This window comes from Vitis vinifera, chromosome 7 (genome assembly GCF_030704535.1).
Source record: "Vitis vinifera cultivar Pinot Noir 40024 chromosome 7, ASM3070453v1".
Classification (NCBI taxonomy): Eukaryota; Viridiplantae; Streptophyta; class Magnoliopsida; order Vitales; family Vitaceae; genus Vitis; species Vitis vinifera.
In genome coordinates, this window is record NC_081811.1 from 6,998,210 (window position 1) to 7,013,505 (window position 15,296).

Genomic DNA, 15,296 nt, shown 5'->3' on the forward strand with positions numbered 1-15,296 from the left:
TTTTGGAACATTAGCTTTAATAAGTAGGATGAAGACTTATTTTAAAAAATTGTAACACCAAGGGCTTTTAATACACCTTGACCTAACATTACTTTAAAGCCCACAAAGAAAATAAATTTGCTTAAGAATCTTCTCGAAGAATGCTCTATCCTTAAATTTTGAAATTTTAAGCCTTTAATTTTATACCTAATAAAAGAAAAATTAAAATATAAGATTAAATCATTGTCATCCTCATCATCATCAGCATCATCATCATCATCATTTGTTTTGTTATCATCAAAATTTATTTCACAAAACTTTGAGTGAACAATTACGTATAAGAAAATTTGTCAAATATATCGATTATTAATTTATAAACTATTCTATATTATTTTATTTTATAAGAAAAATGCGAAAGAAATTGCTTGAATCTTGAAAAAGAAATATAATATATTGTTGGAAAAAGAAAAAAGAAGAACACCAACTGTACGATGGAATGAGTCTAACGTTAGAAGTTGGAACAAATCCAGAGAGAAGTTGAATGGGATTTGGAAGAAAAATGGAAATAGAAGTAAAATTAGGAAATAAGGGCATGCACGTTATCTCTATTACAGCTCAACGTGTTAGGTTTCCCATAATCATCAGCTGTTTTTTTTTTAATATTAAAAACTAATCATAAATAAACCAACTCAATCTATTTTCTAACAATACCAAAAACAAAATCAGAATCCCACACAACAAAGATAATTAAATTAATAAATAAATAAAAATCCCCCCACCTGCTTTTCCCAATCCCTCCCATATTCTTTCCCATCTACACTACTTTCCCAAAACATTTTCCCCATTTTCTCACACCACAAACACTTCTTCTCTTTCTCTTTCTCTTTCTGATCCCAGCCTGGAATGTCCCCTGATTTATTTTTTTGATTGGTTTTCAGTTCTGGGTTTCATTGCTTTGAATTGTTTTCATTCACATTGCATTCGTTTTGATAATCCATTCGTGGTTTTCTGATTAGGGTTTGGGTTGTTGCATGTGGTTGAGGATTTGGTGGATGCCGGATGTGGGTTTGTTGGGATTCATGATTGGGTTTTGTGCGTGAGGTTTTAGGGTTGATTGGTTTGTTTTCGACATTTGATGCTTTGATTTTGATGATTAATGCATTTTTCTCTGGGTCATCCATTGGGGTGTTAATTTGGTGAATCTGATTGATTTTGGTGATTTTTTTGGTGGTTTGGAGTTCTTCACAAATAAATGGTAAATTGGGGACGAATTTGAGTTTTGAGTAGATTGAGATTGAGGCTGAATTGAGGTGTTGTGAAGTGGGGTTTACAATGGAGCATGTAATCGGTGGGAAGTTCAAGATGGGAAGGAAAATTGGGAGTGGGTCTTTTGGGGAGCTATACATAGGTGTGCTCTTGATTGTTTTGATTGCACTATTTTGCTTTTTTGCAGTGATTTTGATTTCAGCATTGTGTTCCTGTGATTTTGTTTCTCAAAAAAGCTTATGTTTTGTGGTGTTTGATCTATATAGGTGTTAATGTACAAAGTGGGGAGGAAGTGGCCATCAAGGTGGTATGTGTTATCTCCTTCCATGGACAAAATTTGCTATGTATGTTTAATGGGTTTTAAGGGTAATCTACTGAATATTCTGTTGCCATTTGATGTAAGATTTATTGGGGCATTGTCTGGTTAGGAACTTGCAATTACAATATTGGAGTCCCTGACTATGTTCGAGAACCCTGAGGGGAAGTCTAAAACTTGCACCAATATTTGTTTCCTCTGCTATGTCATGCGTCTATATAGTTTCTTTACTCCCCCCTCGCCCCATAATGTTGCATCAATTCCATGTTGGTAATTAATTTTGCAACAGTTGCATCTATGGCTCATGATTAAAGCCCAATGGAACCATCAGGAACTTTATTTCTTTTGTGCTTTGTATTCTAGTTCTTTTAATTTGTTTGTTTCTCCAAATCTCAGGAACCTACCAAAACTAAGCACCCTCAACTTCAATATGAATCAAAGTTGTACATGCTTCTCCAAGGAGGAAGTAAGTTTCTCCTCCTCCTTCTTGTTCGAAGAAGTGATTTTATACCTTACAGTGAAAAGTAATTACTCAATTGAAGGATGGACCCTGTGTGAAAAAAATTATACCTCGTCCTAGACCTTGTTTGGGCAGGACCAACTTGGGGTAGTGACATTTTTAATTTTAATATTGACCTTTCTGAATTTATAATACTTGTTTTTTGTCTGTAATGGGAAACAAAAAAGAGGTTGGCCATTTGATGGGCAGTAACATGCATCTTTGACATAGTGTAAACCAATGTTGGTTAAACTTAACTCTAGGACTATATAGCTCCTAGAAGAGAATAAAGTGAAAAGTAATTCGAACTTAAAAAGAACTACTTTGTTTTGCTACCTATAAGAAGGCACTATTTAAAAAAAAAATAAAAAATGGAAGGTAATTCAAACTTCAATATGAATCAAAGTTCCCTATATCTGGTCCTCAAAACTTGACAATATAGTCTTTGTTTGGTAAACTGTATCTTCATGCTAAGATGTGGGTATTGCTATTTCCTTATTTATACATTCAAAGCAAAATATTCCTAGCGTAAAGAAGAACATAATTCTTTCTCAGACTGAGTCAGTCTGATTTTTCTGTTTATAAAGCGGGAATTCCCCACCTCAAGTGGTTTGGAGTTGAGGGCGAGTACAATGTCATGGTCATTGACCTTCTTGGACCGAGCTTGGAAGACCTGTTCAACTATTGCAATAGGAAGTTCACATTGAAGACAGTATTGATGCTTGCAGATCAATTAGTAAGTACACGCTTACTCTATTTAAATGTGTCATGATTCATCAAAATAATTTTTCCTTTCTGTGTTATCTTTTTTAGATTAACAGAGTTGAATACATGCATTCAAGAGGTTTTCTTCACCGTGATATAAAGCCCGACAACTTTTTAATGGGCCTAGGGCGCAGGGCAAATCAGGTATTTGTTCCCATGTTCTTGCAGTAACTTAATATGTGCAAAGTAGTGGACATTTATGTGCCCATTAGTAGCAACTAATGGCACTTTTAAATCTGTGTAGCTTTTTCCTTTTTCTTTTTTCTGTTTTTTATCCTGAACAACACATAATTCATCAAATCAGGAATCATAGGTACTATAAGTTTTAGATATTCTTACAGAGATATAACCACCAATGAAGAAAAAAAAGCAAAGCCTAAAACCTGTGCTGCTTTTCATTTAATTTCTGAACTTTGTCATTGTATGTGTAAATGATTAAGTGATACAGAAAACATAATGATGCCTAACCCAGAAAGAGTAGCTTTTTTTAATAGACAACAACACTATATCCTGCAAGAACAGCTTCTTGATATTATTTATGGTTTTGGAATGTGGAGTTGGGTGGAGATCCTTGATAGGTTTGTTTGATGGTAACAAATTTCATCCATCAATCATCAAGAAGCTGGTCTTAAGAGAATTTAACTCATGGTTTAGCATGGTTGTAAGCATGCCTTGCTTTGTATTCACTGTTGGTCACTGTAACAAACTGTTCCTGAATTTTTTGCTACATCCTTCAAGTTCTGGAGCAGTTTTCAAAAGAGGGGTAAATCTAGGTTATACCATTGTGTGTGGCCAAACCAGACAGATTTTTATGACTGGAAGGGTAATATTTCATACCCAAAAGGGCCAGTCTAAATTCAAGAAAATGAACAGAATTGGACCATTTTGGGCTGCCTGAACCATTCAATCAAACCATCTAGTTTTGACAATATTGAAAGAATCAGCATAGTGAATGATAGTAATTTTTGAATTTGATCATAATTGTTGAATCATGGCAATAGGACCCAGCCCATTATTCTATATTCCATCTAATGAACTGAAACATAATCAAGCTTTAAGATTTCTTGTCCTATTCAACTTCTATTTATCCAAGATTTTTTAAATAAAAATAGGTGGAGATCATTTCTTTTCCCTTTTTTTTTTTTTTTTTTTTGAGCAAAATCTTAGAAAAAGTACTTTAAAAAATGAGTGGTTTTGCATTGAATACCCCCTAATACAATTATATTAATTATTAATGTTATCCCATTAAAAATTGAATTCATTGTCATGACTTTTGAGAGAAATATGTGCTATTTAAGATTACCTTTATGGTGGAAGCGTGGACATCAGAAGAATAAGGGCAATATGTACAGAATGGATGCTGCTGCATTTTTTTGGAACCTTTGATTTTTCCCTTAAAGTTACTCTATAAATTTGGGGTCAGATTAAAAAAATGAGTCATTATATAGCAGTATGCTTATAGGATTAGCATGATTTTGGATCAAAATTTATTTTTGACTAATGATATGCAAACGGGATTGCTTAGGATGAGTGCTATGCTTTCCTATTTCAATTCAAGAATAAGATGACCAGCATGGCCCCTGCCTTTTTCTGTTCCTGTTGAAAGGGCAAGTGCATGCATCACTACCATGTGTGCATGGTCCTATGGATGTGTGTGATTGTGGTGAGGTTGGGGTTTGGTTGGTATGGTGATAGGGGAACTCTTATAATTTGGGCCATCTTTGAGCTATCGTAGTGCATATTAAGTATGCAATTTGGACCCCTTCCATTTAAATAGCTTTAACTGGATGGATGATGTTTGTGATCTGGTACTATGTTGTGGTGAATCTTCATACTTGCAGCATATGGACTATCTGGAATTACGTGACCATCCCATATTTGATAATACAAATGTGCACATTTTGCTTCTTTTTTTATGTGTCATTTGAAATTCAGAAGTGGCTGAAAAGGCTTACATCTCTCTTTCTTAAACTACAGAGGAAATGAATACTAGTTTTGTGGGTGTGGATCTGTATTTTCTCAGTTAAAAGTGACGAGGATCTCTGTTGCAAATGAGAATAGAAAAATAAAGAGATTTTTTTTTTCTTTTTTTTTTTTTAGGAATTTAATCATAAGCAGGATATTTAAGTCTGGGAGAATTTATTTAAGATGGTAAAGGTAGATGAAGGATGAGGCGATTAATAAGACAGTTTTCTGTTTACTTGTTACATTGTGTGACACATTGCTTCATCTTGCACATTTGGCTAAGTTATTCCTGGCTCCATATTGGCAGTTAACCTTAGAATTTTCATATGATACAAATTATGTTCTCAACTAAGAAATTCAGTATTGTAGTTCGGCATTCTGGAACATTATGATTTCGCTTTTCAACATTTATCGTTGCTATTTCTTGATGGAATTTTGTAATTACAGGTGTATGCCATTGATTTTGGCCTTGCTAAAAAGTATAGGGATCTACAGACACATAAACACATTCCATACAGGTAATTAGCAGTTCCATATATGTTGTTCATCTTTATAGTTTCTCTTCAGCTGCTAACCTTTTGGAAACATTTTCATCTTGCTAGTTTTGTGGTTCTTGTACCTCTACTTTTTTGTGCAAAAGTCACTGTTGGCCTTTGCTTGCCTCTAGACATGTGTATAACCATGGATATTGTCAATATTTGTTTTCCTACTTTTGTCATTCTTTTGTGTCCAGTTTTCTAGATTTGTGGTTTTTGATGTTGATAATGGATAAAGGTTGCATTTTTAAAGTGGTGTATGGTGTGAAAAGAAGTTGAATGCTCTTGGTTTGTAAGGAATGTAGTAGTGCGGTTCATTCTTCAGAGAGAGATCTATGGAGTTCTTGGTAGATGAAGGAAGAAGGATTGTTCTTAGTGGAGAGTGTCTAAGGGTGGATTTTTCTTTTAGAATTGTATTTTGATTCTAACTTATGACTAGTATGGATCCATAAAAGTTAGAAAAAATTCAAAGAGATTTTAGAATAGTATTTTGACTCAAAATTTATGACTATTTGGCCTGACACAATTGAACAAATGTCTCAGGTGGCTCATAATCAATATAATTCTTGTGATTCTTGATAAGTACATAGCTTCATTCTGGAAACATCACTATGAGGAACACTAATTGAGTTTTTGCTGCAGGGAAAATAAGAACCTCACAGGCACAGCTCGCTATGCAAGTGTTAACACCCATCTAGGAGTTGGTGAGTAATGATCCAAGTTGTCATATGCTACATCTGATTATGTTTTACAGATTCAGATTCTTTACATATTATGTTCCATCTAATTATGATTAATGTAACTGGTAGAGCAAAGCAGAAGGGATGATCTGGAATCTCTAGGCTACGTGCTTATGTATTTCCTAAGAGGAAGGTTTGAATATAGTATAGTGCCACTCTAGTTTGATTTGTTCTTTTGGGCAATTTCTACCAGATGGATATTTATTGCAGCATTATTCCTTTTCCTTTGCATTTTCTGATCCATGCCGTATGCTTTCTTTGCATCAGCCTTCCCTGGCAGGGGCTGAAAGCTGGCACCAAAAAGCAGAAATATGATAAGATCAGTGAAAAGAAGATGTTAACTCCCATAGAGGTGTCATTTCCTACCACCTGTATCCTGTTTTCAAATTTATATAGTCTGTAGCTCTGCCAAGATATTAGGTTGAATTGCTAGGTCCTAAATTTGTTGGCCTGACCTTGAGGTTGCGGAATGCGTTCAGCAGAAAGTGAGCTTACATAAGATGCAAATATGTTAACAGGTACTTTGCAAATCATATCCGTCAGAGTTCACATCATACTTTCACTATTGCCGATCATTGCGATTTGAAGACAAGCCAGATTATTCATATCTGAAGAGGCTCTTCCGGGACTTATTCATTCGAGAAGGTAAACTGTCACAACCATAATGACTTTTTGACCATTGAGATCTATGTTTAGATGTGTGTTTAATTCTAATTCTCATCATTGTTCGTCATGCCTCTTTTAAAAGTAGCATCTGAATCTTGACTTACTATTGCTGCAGGTTATCAATTTGACTATGTATTTGACTGGACTATATTGAAGTACCCTCAGATTGGTGCCAGCTCTAGAGGACGGGTCAGTGCTTGTTAATTTTTTCAGTGTGCATTTCTATCTTTCCAAGACTGTCATCTAATTTCTCATCTCTTTTTTCAGCATTCCACTGGCAAAGCAGGTTTAAATGCTGGACCATCAGCTGAAAGACTGGATAGGACCTCAGGTGTGCTAAATCTTATTGTTGTCACTTACCCTTCAATTTTGAAAGAGTACTAGAAAATATTCTTTTTCTGGATGTTTAATTGCTTGGTCTGATTGTCACTGCACTGATTTAGTTTTTGAGTGCTAGGCAAGACTTTTACATTTGTAAGGAGAAGGCCCTTTATTAGTCATTTTGATATGACAATTTTTAAGAGTGATAAGTCTCTGATGGAATTTATTTATTATAATGCAGTCTCTACTTCATTTTCCATGAAACGCAAAATGATCAATGCCTGTGATTTAATTTTTTTGTTTTTTTTCCTTCCTAGGGCAAGAGATTCGGGATAGATTCTCTGGTGCAGTTGAAACATTCCCCCGAAGAAATGCTTTTGGTTCTGGTTTGCACAGTGACCATTCCAAAAACCGGACTTCAGATGGTGTACCCTCATCCAAGGATGTGGTAATTATTCTTGTTTTAAAATCAGCTTTCATGCTTGCTTTTTTGCCTCTTATTGCTTCTTGGTCCATGTATTCGAAAATCTGGCTCCTAGGTAATATGAGTACTCTCACATATTTTTTTTTTTTGTGTACATGCACACACCCGCTCACACATGCATGCATAGGCCTTTAACCAGCAAGCCTCATGCTCTAAGCCTAGCTTTTTTTTGCCTGCCTTCTCACAGCTGCCCATTTCATTTCTTCATGCACTTGGGATTTGAAGCTAATGTAAATATTTGTGTCCAATTCTTTGATCCTAAATTATGTTTTAGGGTTTGGTTGATAATTTTAAGCTAGGTTTAATGTTTAATTAATTATGATTTGCACATTAGCAATTCTCAATCTTGAGTTATTTAAAAAAAAAAAATGTTGAAATGAAAGCAATAGTTAGATTGGTCCTTTTTCCTTAAATAAAATTTTCAAACCCGCTTCATATTTTTTCAAAACAAAAGTTCTCCTTAGAAAACAAAGTATAATGTTGTAATAAAAGAAATGATTAGACCGGTCTTTTTTTTATTAAATAAAATTTTCACACTTCATATGTTTTTTTAGATCAAAAGCTCTCAATAAAAAACAAAGTACAACAAATAAAGAGCTTTGGTTTTAATAAAAGAAAATTATTCAAACTTATTGTTTATTTATATTTATTTATATTTTCTCTCCCTGTTTATATATATATATATATATATATATATATATATAATATATTTTAAAATATTTAATGAAATTATTTATTTAGTTCTATTATTATGAATTGAATGAAAATGAATAAATAATAACATAAAATTTCATTGGTGTACAATGATAAGTTTATAAAATATAAGTGTTGTCGGTTAATATTTAATTTTTTATATTTATTATTAATAATTTTTTTTTTAATATATTTGTTATCATGAAAGTTGTCTTTAACATCCATCATGTTTGGTTCCAAGAAAATACTAAAAAAAGAAAAAAAAATGTAAGGAAAAAGATTTTATTATGTTTTGTTTTACTGTTAAAAATATGAAATATATATATAATTATAATTATAATTAGTTAGAAATTTATATTTTTTTAAATTATTTAATCTTTATGAGAAAGAGTTAAAATAAATGAAATGAATTTGAAGTAAGATATAAAAATAATTTATTGACTTTAAATCTATTTTTTTACTTTTCTTCACTTTTTCTTTCTTACTATTTTTCCTATCTATTTTCTTTCCTTCATAATTTCATTCAAATTTCCTAGGAACCAAACATAACCTAATGTGTCCAAATAGAAATCATAGTTTGGTGTCTAAGAGGAAAAAAAACCGTTATATTATTAGAATTGTTGTTTGGTTTAAAGAAGAAAAAGATTTGACAATGTGAAATAGTTATTGATGCTCATCCTAGTGAAGGATCTAGAATCTGCAGGTCCCAGATGGAAAATTTTCATTATTTTTTATTATATGGACTCTCCTTGTTTATACTTTTAACTGTATCATCAGATGATTTCTTATTAGACATTTGCATTCGATTTGACTGTTAGATGATTTCTTCTTAGAAATTTGTACGAGTCATAGCAGAGATGATCATCAATTCTATACATGACATTCTTGCTAATAAGTTTTGCATTTAACTTTTCAGCAAGCAGATTCAGAAAGAGGCCGCACTTCCCGAAATGGAAGCACTTCAAAAAGAGCTCTCATCTCAAGCAGCAGGCCAAGCTCCTCTGGAGAACCCAGTGAAGGACGGTCAAGCCGACTAGTGTCAAGCAGCAGCCGCATGTCCTCCTCCCATAGAATCCAACCAGGGTTTGAGTCCAAATCATCGTCATTTACACGCACTGCAGCAACAAAAGGCACACGAGATGACCCTCTGAGGAGCTTTGAGCTGCTCTCAATCAGGAAGTGAGAGGAGAATTGGTTGCCTTAAAAAAAAAAGTGTCGCTGGGGTTTAATGATATCTCTCTTGTTGTATATGGGAAACCACTTTTATCATCATGATTATTAAAGGTCACACCTTGCAGTTTCTTTCTTCATCTACATATTTTGTGCCCTGTGTAGCTTATAATTGAACACACGTCTATGAAAGATAATGATTATCTGCAATTGTGAGCGGCTTTTATTCTCTGACAAATAAGCGTTTATGTTGCTGGCCTTCACATTTTTTAATCATCTGTTTTATCACTCTTCCCATGTGGTTATTGCAAAGGTGAAACAAAGGGGAGGTCCTTACACTTCGGCCTTTGTTCATGGACTATTATTATTGCCAATGAACCCCTCCCCACTTGCCCTAGGATCAATTCCATCGCCTCTATCAACTGTCCATTATATGGGCCAATAATAATAATTACATTTAAGTCAAGGGACAATCTGGCTTACTTGGTATATGGATATATTCACCATGTTTTTTTAGCTGTCTCAGTGTCTGTCTTTCCATCTGTTTAGGAATATTTTCAAACATAATTCTCCAATATTTTTTTAAAATAATGCATATTTGAATATTTGAAACATTTTCTATATTTTCAAATATTTAAAAAAAAAATAGTTATCTATAATATTTTATATTAAAATCATTCTTTGTATTTAGAAAACAATTAAAGTATGTTTTTAACAGACACCTTATTTTCAAAATAGTTCCCAAAAACTGTTTAAAACAGCTCCAAACAGGCACTTTCTTCCCCCCCCCCCCCACATTTTGTTCTTCCCTTTCTTCCTGTTTAAATCATGCCTTTCCTCAATTCTTCCATGCAGAAGAGAAAAGCCAAACAGGTAACATTAACAAACAAAAGAATGGTAATAATATAATAAAATAAAACAGAAACAGTTTTGATGAATGCCTATGATCACCTTGCAGTTGTAGTTGGAAAATGTGGCTGTTTGTAATGGTTACCTACCATCCAAAGGATGGGATAGTTTTTTATTACAAAAGCATAATGGTCGTTTTGGCAATTTGGCATGAAATCCAAGATGTAGAAGTCACCACAAACACATTGAGGTAGCACTATAAGAGTTCGATTTGGTAGTGATTTTAAGAAGTGCTTCTAACATTTCTTAACACTTGAAAATTTTTATTTTTCTAACATTAGAAGGGGGTAAAAACGTTTTCTAAAATCACTGTAAAAAACAAGCTGTAAGAAGAAGAAAGCAAATTAAATCATCCCAAGCAAGAAGCAAATCTATGTCCATCACACAGTTCACAGTAATGCCATAAAGCATTGTCTAGGGTTATAGGAAACCAACTAAGAGCATCGAGCAATAGGCTCTTGGTGGTGCACAAATGGGAAAATATTTACAATATACAATCTTGCTGAATTCGAATTGTAGGAAGACCTCTAATTATTGACTCTAAGACAAAAAAAATTTAGCTTCCAGCCCTCATCTCATTGATTTCTAAGGGCTGCCAACCTCTTCTCCAGTTCACTAATGCCCGAACTGCAAGGAAAAAGGGACCCTCTGAGTTTAAATGATATTTAGAGTAAAGCCAACAACAGAAGGATACATGTAAGATTGCTTTTGAAATGAAAGTGCATAGAGGCAGATCTTCATACAAGAGAACTGGAACAATCAGGGAATGACACAGGCGCAAACAATTATTTGGAAAGGGGTATGAGAAAAAACACAAATCATCACCTAGCAACTGCAGTTGTTATTTTTGCGTCCAGAGCACCTTGTGAACACTTTATAATCAAATTTTGTGGCATACCACTCAACTAAGCAAGGCCTTAATCTAGATCCATAGCTAACTTTTTGTACCATAAGATTCAGAACATTTGAGTAATGTTTACAACAGAAAACTGCTACAATGGGAAGAATAAGCTCCCTAGCAATTATAATATTATAAACTAATGAATGACCTCTACCACTTTGGTATTTTTAAAGGAACCAACTTTGCTACATTCTTTATTACTAACAACCTCCAGTATTTACTAATTAATAACAGTTTCAACATATTATTAGCAAAATCTTATGCAAATTAGCAAAATCTTCATGCACTTTATCATTACTGACTTGCATTCATGAATATCACGTGGAAGGGGCAAGTCTTGCACAATTACAACGTGAAGCAAGAAAAAGTGCAAGGGAAAGCAGCATAGGACATGGGTGGAAGGATGAGGGGCAACATATGGGTCAATGTAGTAATATACCTGCCAACGTCTTCAGTCTTCTTCCTGGCAATCTTTCCTTTTGGAGCTGCTGACAACTGCCAAGGGTTCCAGTGCAACACAATTCAGCTTAAATACTAAAATATGACATCAACCAAAAATACGGTATAGAGAACTATTCCAAACAATACCAACCTGTGAGGCAACATCAACACCAATTTCATCCAGCACCTGACACAAAAGAAAGACAAACAAAATATATATAAAAAAAGGTTATATATTGGCAAAGTAAAATAAAACTTCAATAAAGCAAAGAAATAATAAAGTAATGTCTTCAAATATGCTTAGTCTTCAAATATGCTTTGCTCAATCAACACTGCAATTCTAACAGGAAAGAAAAAAGCCTTCAGTTCCTTGTTTTATATACAACAAGGTAAGATCCTAATTTTCCCACCAGACATGTATGCTCCTTAGGAGCATCTAATGGAACTCAGATCCATCACACAACTACTATGAGCTTATTGTTGAAGTAACTGTACCAGGAGTAATGTTGCCAAGAAAAAAAAAAGGAGGGAAAATCAATTTAAAGAGTTTACCTGGTTAGTCAGATCTTCAGTTTCTTCTTCAGCCTCATCATTATCCAAAGCATCATCTATGGCATCTGACATCATTTCAGTCTGCAAGTATGAATCATAGACAATTAGTTCCACACTTATGCAATCACCACTCAAGAACCAAATAAAAAGCATATATGAACAACTTTTGATGTAAAATACTTCGAAAGAGAATGGACAATCTTACAGTCATATCCATTTGGGCTGATTGCCTCTGAAATTCTTGTATCACCTTAGCCTGCTTAGCAGGGGCCATTTGCTGGAAACAGAACAGACCAATTACCAAAGGGTTTGGGATAAAGGGGCAAAGAATATGAAAATTTTGAAAAAAAATTACAAGAAGGTCTTAAATGCAATCAAGAGAATTATAAGTCAAAAAATTTTATGCATTGCCTCATCATGCCAATGCTTTCAAGTTCAAGCTTGTAAAAGAGCTCAATCATGCAGAGGGAAAATTCAATTTATGTTTAGTATATGAAAAAAAAAATATTAACAAATTTACCCAAATGTAAAAGTCCAACCTTATTCATGGCAGCCATTGCCTTGCTAGCACCTTTCATGCCAACAGAAACAGAAGTATTGGCGTGCATTGCCTGCAAACAGGATAAACAGTGCTAAGAACACACTCCACATGTGTACTGGACTAAGTCAAACCAAAAATGAATCACATAAGAAAATAAGGCAGAGAAAGGGAGAAAGAAGTTTTGAGAATGCACCTGTGTGTGAGTCGCAATACCTCTCATTTGAGCTCGACTACCTTGTAGATTAGCTATTTGTTGTCGAAGCCTAACTAGCTGGCGAGCTAGAATTTTAGTTGCTGCCTGCAAAATGCACAGACAAGGAAATAAAAAAGATAATAAATCTGAAAGGCTTAAGGAATATAGCTAAGGCATTATTCATAGCAGTTGGATGCCGGATGAATTGAGTCTCTCAGCACTAACAATAATCAAGGCAAATTAAAATTTATAACCAACCTCATTTCCTGTCTTAGCAGTTCTCTTTATCTCAGCAACAAGCTTCTTTTCCTGTCATTATGATGAATTTATATTAGATCCAACCCCAAAAACTTAGAAACAGGACAATCATTTGGAAGCTCTCAACATACTTCTAATTGCAGTGATCCAATTTCCTTCTCTATACCTGGTGGATGGTAAAAGAAATTATTAGTGAATAAAGAAAATGTCCCAATCTCAAAATCTAGTAAGAAACAAGAGAGAGAAATCTAGTGCAGAACGTTGATGAGTGACTAGTTTGGTTCTTCCCCTAAAAAACCTCACTTCTTTAATGCTAATGGGTCTAGAAAAAAACAAAATTGAAATGGGATCAGTGGCAAAAGAATAACATTAGCAATAACACCAATGCACAAAGACCCCAGCCTATGCCTATTCCACCCAAAAACATATAAAATTTTAAAACAACAAGATGACTCTTCACCAAAAAATTAACATAGATGACCCTCTTTTTAGAATAAGCTAATGTGCTATGTTTCAATTTGATTAAGATAAATTCATGGGGCCCAGATCACGAAAAAGAAAAAATTCTTATCTGATATTACAGACTAAACCATTATATCAGGACACTTTCCCGACCTCAGGAATTTCTACAAGGGTCGCCTATCCAAAATAATCTACTTGGGTACAGATAATTGGTCATCACCCTACAAAAGTGAACCTGTCTGTCCCAATGTGCTAACTCTGGAATGGTCAATCAGTTTAACAGACTCTGGACAAATAAACCCACAACCATTCATAGGAGAAATTCATAAACCCCAAACTACCAAGCAAACTCCCTATGGTTTTGTTTTATTTATGGACAGTTTTTAGGGGAGAAAATCATTCATAACTTCATGGGATCGATATGTTCTAAAGTGAGGGACTATTTCTCCAGTCCAAAATTTCTCTATAAACCTAAAAATTTAACATTTTCCTCAGAAAGGATTTAACTCGTCAGAATGCAAAATCCCATAAGCAACCAGGCAAGTCACCAACATTGGTAAATGTAGTTATAAATCCAACATTTTTACAAATGAAATTGTTTCAAACAACCCAATTAGATTCTAAAATTAAATTCATAAAATTGTACAATTCCCTCCCATGGAACTCCATAACTTACAGCATTTGCTCTCAGAATCAAACTACAAATACAAATTTCCAAAAGCCCTAAATGACAGAAAAATACAAATAATAATAATGATGCTTCTGACGGTGATGATAACAATAAAAATTGAGAACTAAATTAAGCAAAGAAACATGAATATTACCTCTCGTAGCATTGTTCATTTCTCGTTTACTCTCTCGAAGAGCCTCTGAAATCAAATTAAACATCCAAAAGAAAAAAAAAATGATGATTCGATTTTAAACATATCAAAACATACGTAAAAATACAGATTCAAAGAATGAAATTGCCATTAATATACTCAATCATGGGATAACAATCGGAACTGTGGCTTCACATAGTACAAACAAAAAGCGGTGAACAAAGAGGATTAGGGTTTGAAGCCACCTTTAGCCGTGGGTTTTTTGGAGAAGATATTCATAGCTCTGAGTCACGAAATGATGATTTGTTTTCGAGGTTTTGAATGATATTCCAGAGATTGGAAAGTGGAGCGAAGGTACCCGGAGATTTTGGGGTCTTTTCTTGTTTCAAGTTTCTTAGCCTTCCGACTTTTCTAGCTGCCTTCCTCTATGGTCTATAGTTTATGAATATATCATTTTCAGTCTTTCCAAAGCTTATTTTTCTAATTGGCAATCAATCTTATTCATGGTATTGATATTAAAAGAAAAAAAAAATTTACTTAATTTGGATTGCGATTTCTCTTTATAATTGTGTCAAAATAATTTTATATCATCCATTTAATTAATAAAAATTAAGAGTATATCAAACAATGATTTTATCACGAAGTAGAACAAGCCTATAAAAAGTGTTAAATATATATATATATATATATATATATATATATATGAAGTATACGACAAAATCTCGAAAACGTTTTTTGAAAATATGAAAAAATAATTATATCATCAAAGAATCACTTATAATGGTTTTGGAAAAATACTTGATAGATGATTCTCATCA

The 15,296-nt window shown here is 33.7% G+C and overlaps 2 protein-coding genes across 2 annotated transcripts; one reads left to right on the forward strand and one right to left on the reverse strand.

Moving 5' to 3' along the window:
* The first annotated feature begins 280 nt into the window (after positions 1-280).
* Positions 281-9,610, forward strand: LOC100265228 (casein kinase 1-like protein 10). The gene is made up of 14 exons (XM_002276450.4): positions 281-1,387; positions 1,512-1,552; positions 1,958-2,027; positions 2,648-2,796; positions 2,874-2,969; positions 5,238-5,308; positions 5,969-6,030; positions 6,136-6,199; positions 6,334-6,418; positions 6,585-6,711; positions 6,848-6,921; positions 7,000-7,063; positions 7,371-7,501; positions 9,147-9,610. The coding sequence occupies exons 1-14, from the start codon at positions 1,312-1,314 to the stop codon at positions 9,411-9,413; spliced, it is 1,377 nt and encodes a 458-aa protein (XP_002276486.1). The 5' UTR covers positions 281-1,311; the 3' UTR covers positions 9,414-9,610.
* A 1,025-nt stretch (positions 9,611-10,635) lies between these two features.
* On the reverse strand, positions 10,636-14,938 carry LOC100242937 (vacuolar protein sorting-associated protein 2 homolog 3). The gene is made up of 11 exons (XM_002276377.4): positions 14,724-14,938; positions 14,482-14,526; positions 13,327-13,361; positions 13,196-13,246; positions 12,938-13,042; positions 12,743-12,814; positions 12,409-12,480; positions 12,204-12,284; positions 11,803-11,838; positions 11,650-11,705; positions 10,636-10,936 (listed from the first exon to the last, which is right to left on the reverse strand). Exons 1-11 carry the CDS (start codon positions 14,755-14,757, stop codon positions 10,885-10,887), a joined length of 639 nt encoding a protein of 212 aa, XP_002276413.1. The 5' UTR covers positions 14,758-14,938; the 3' UTR covers positions 10,636-10,884.
* Positions 14,939-15,296: the final 358 nt, after the last annotated feature.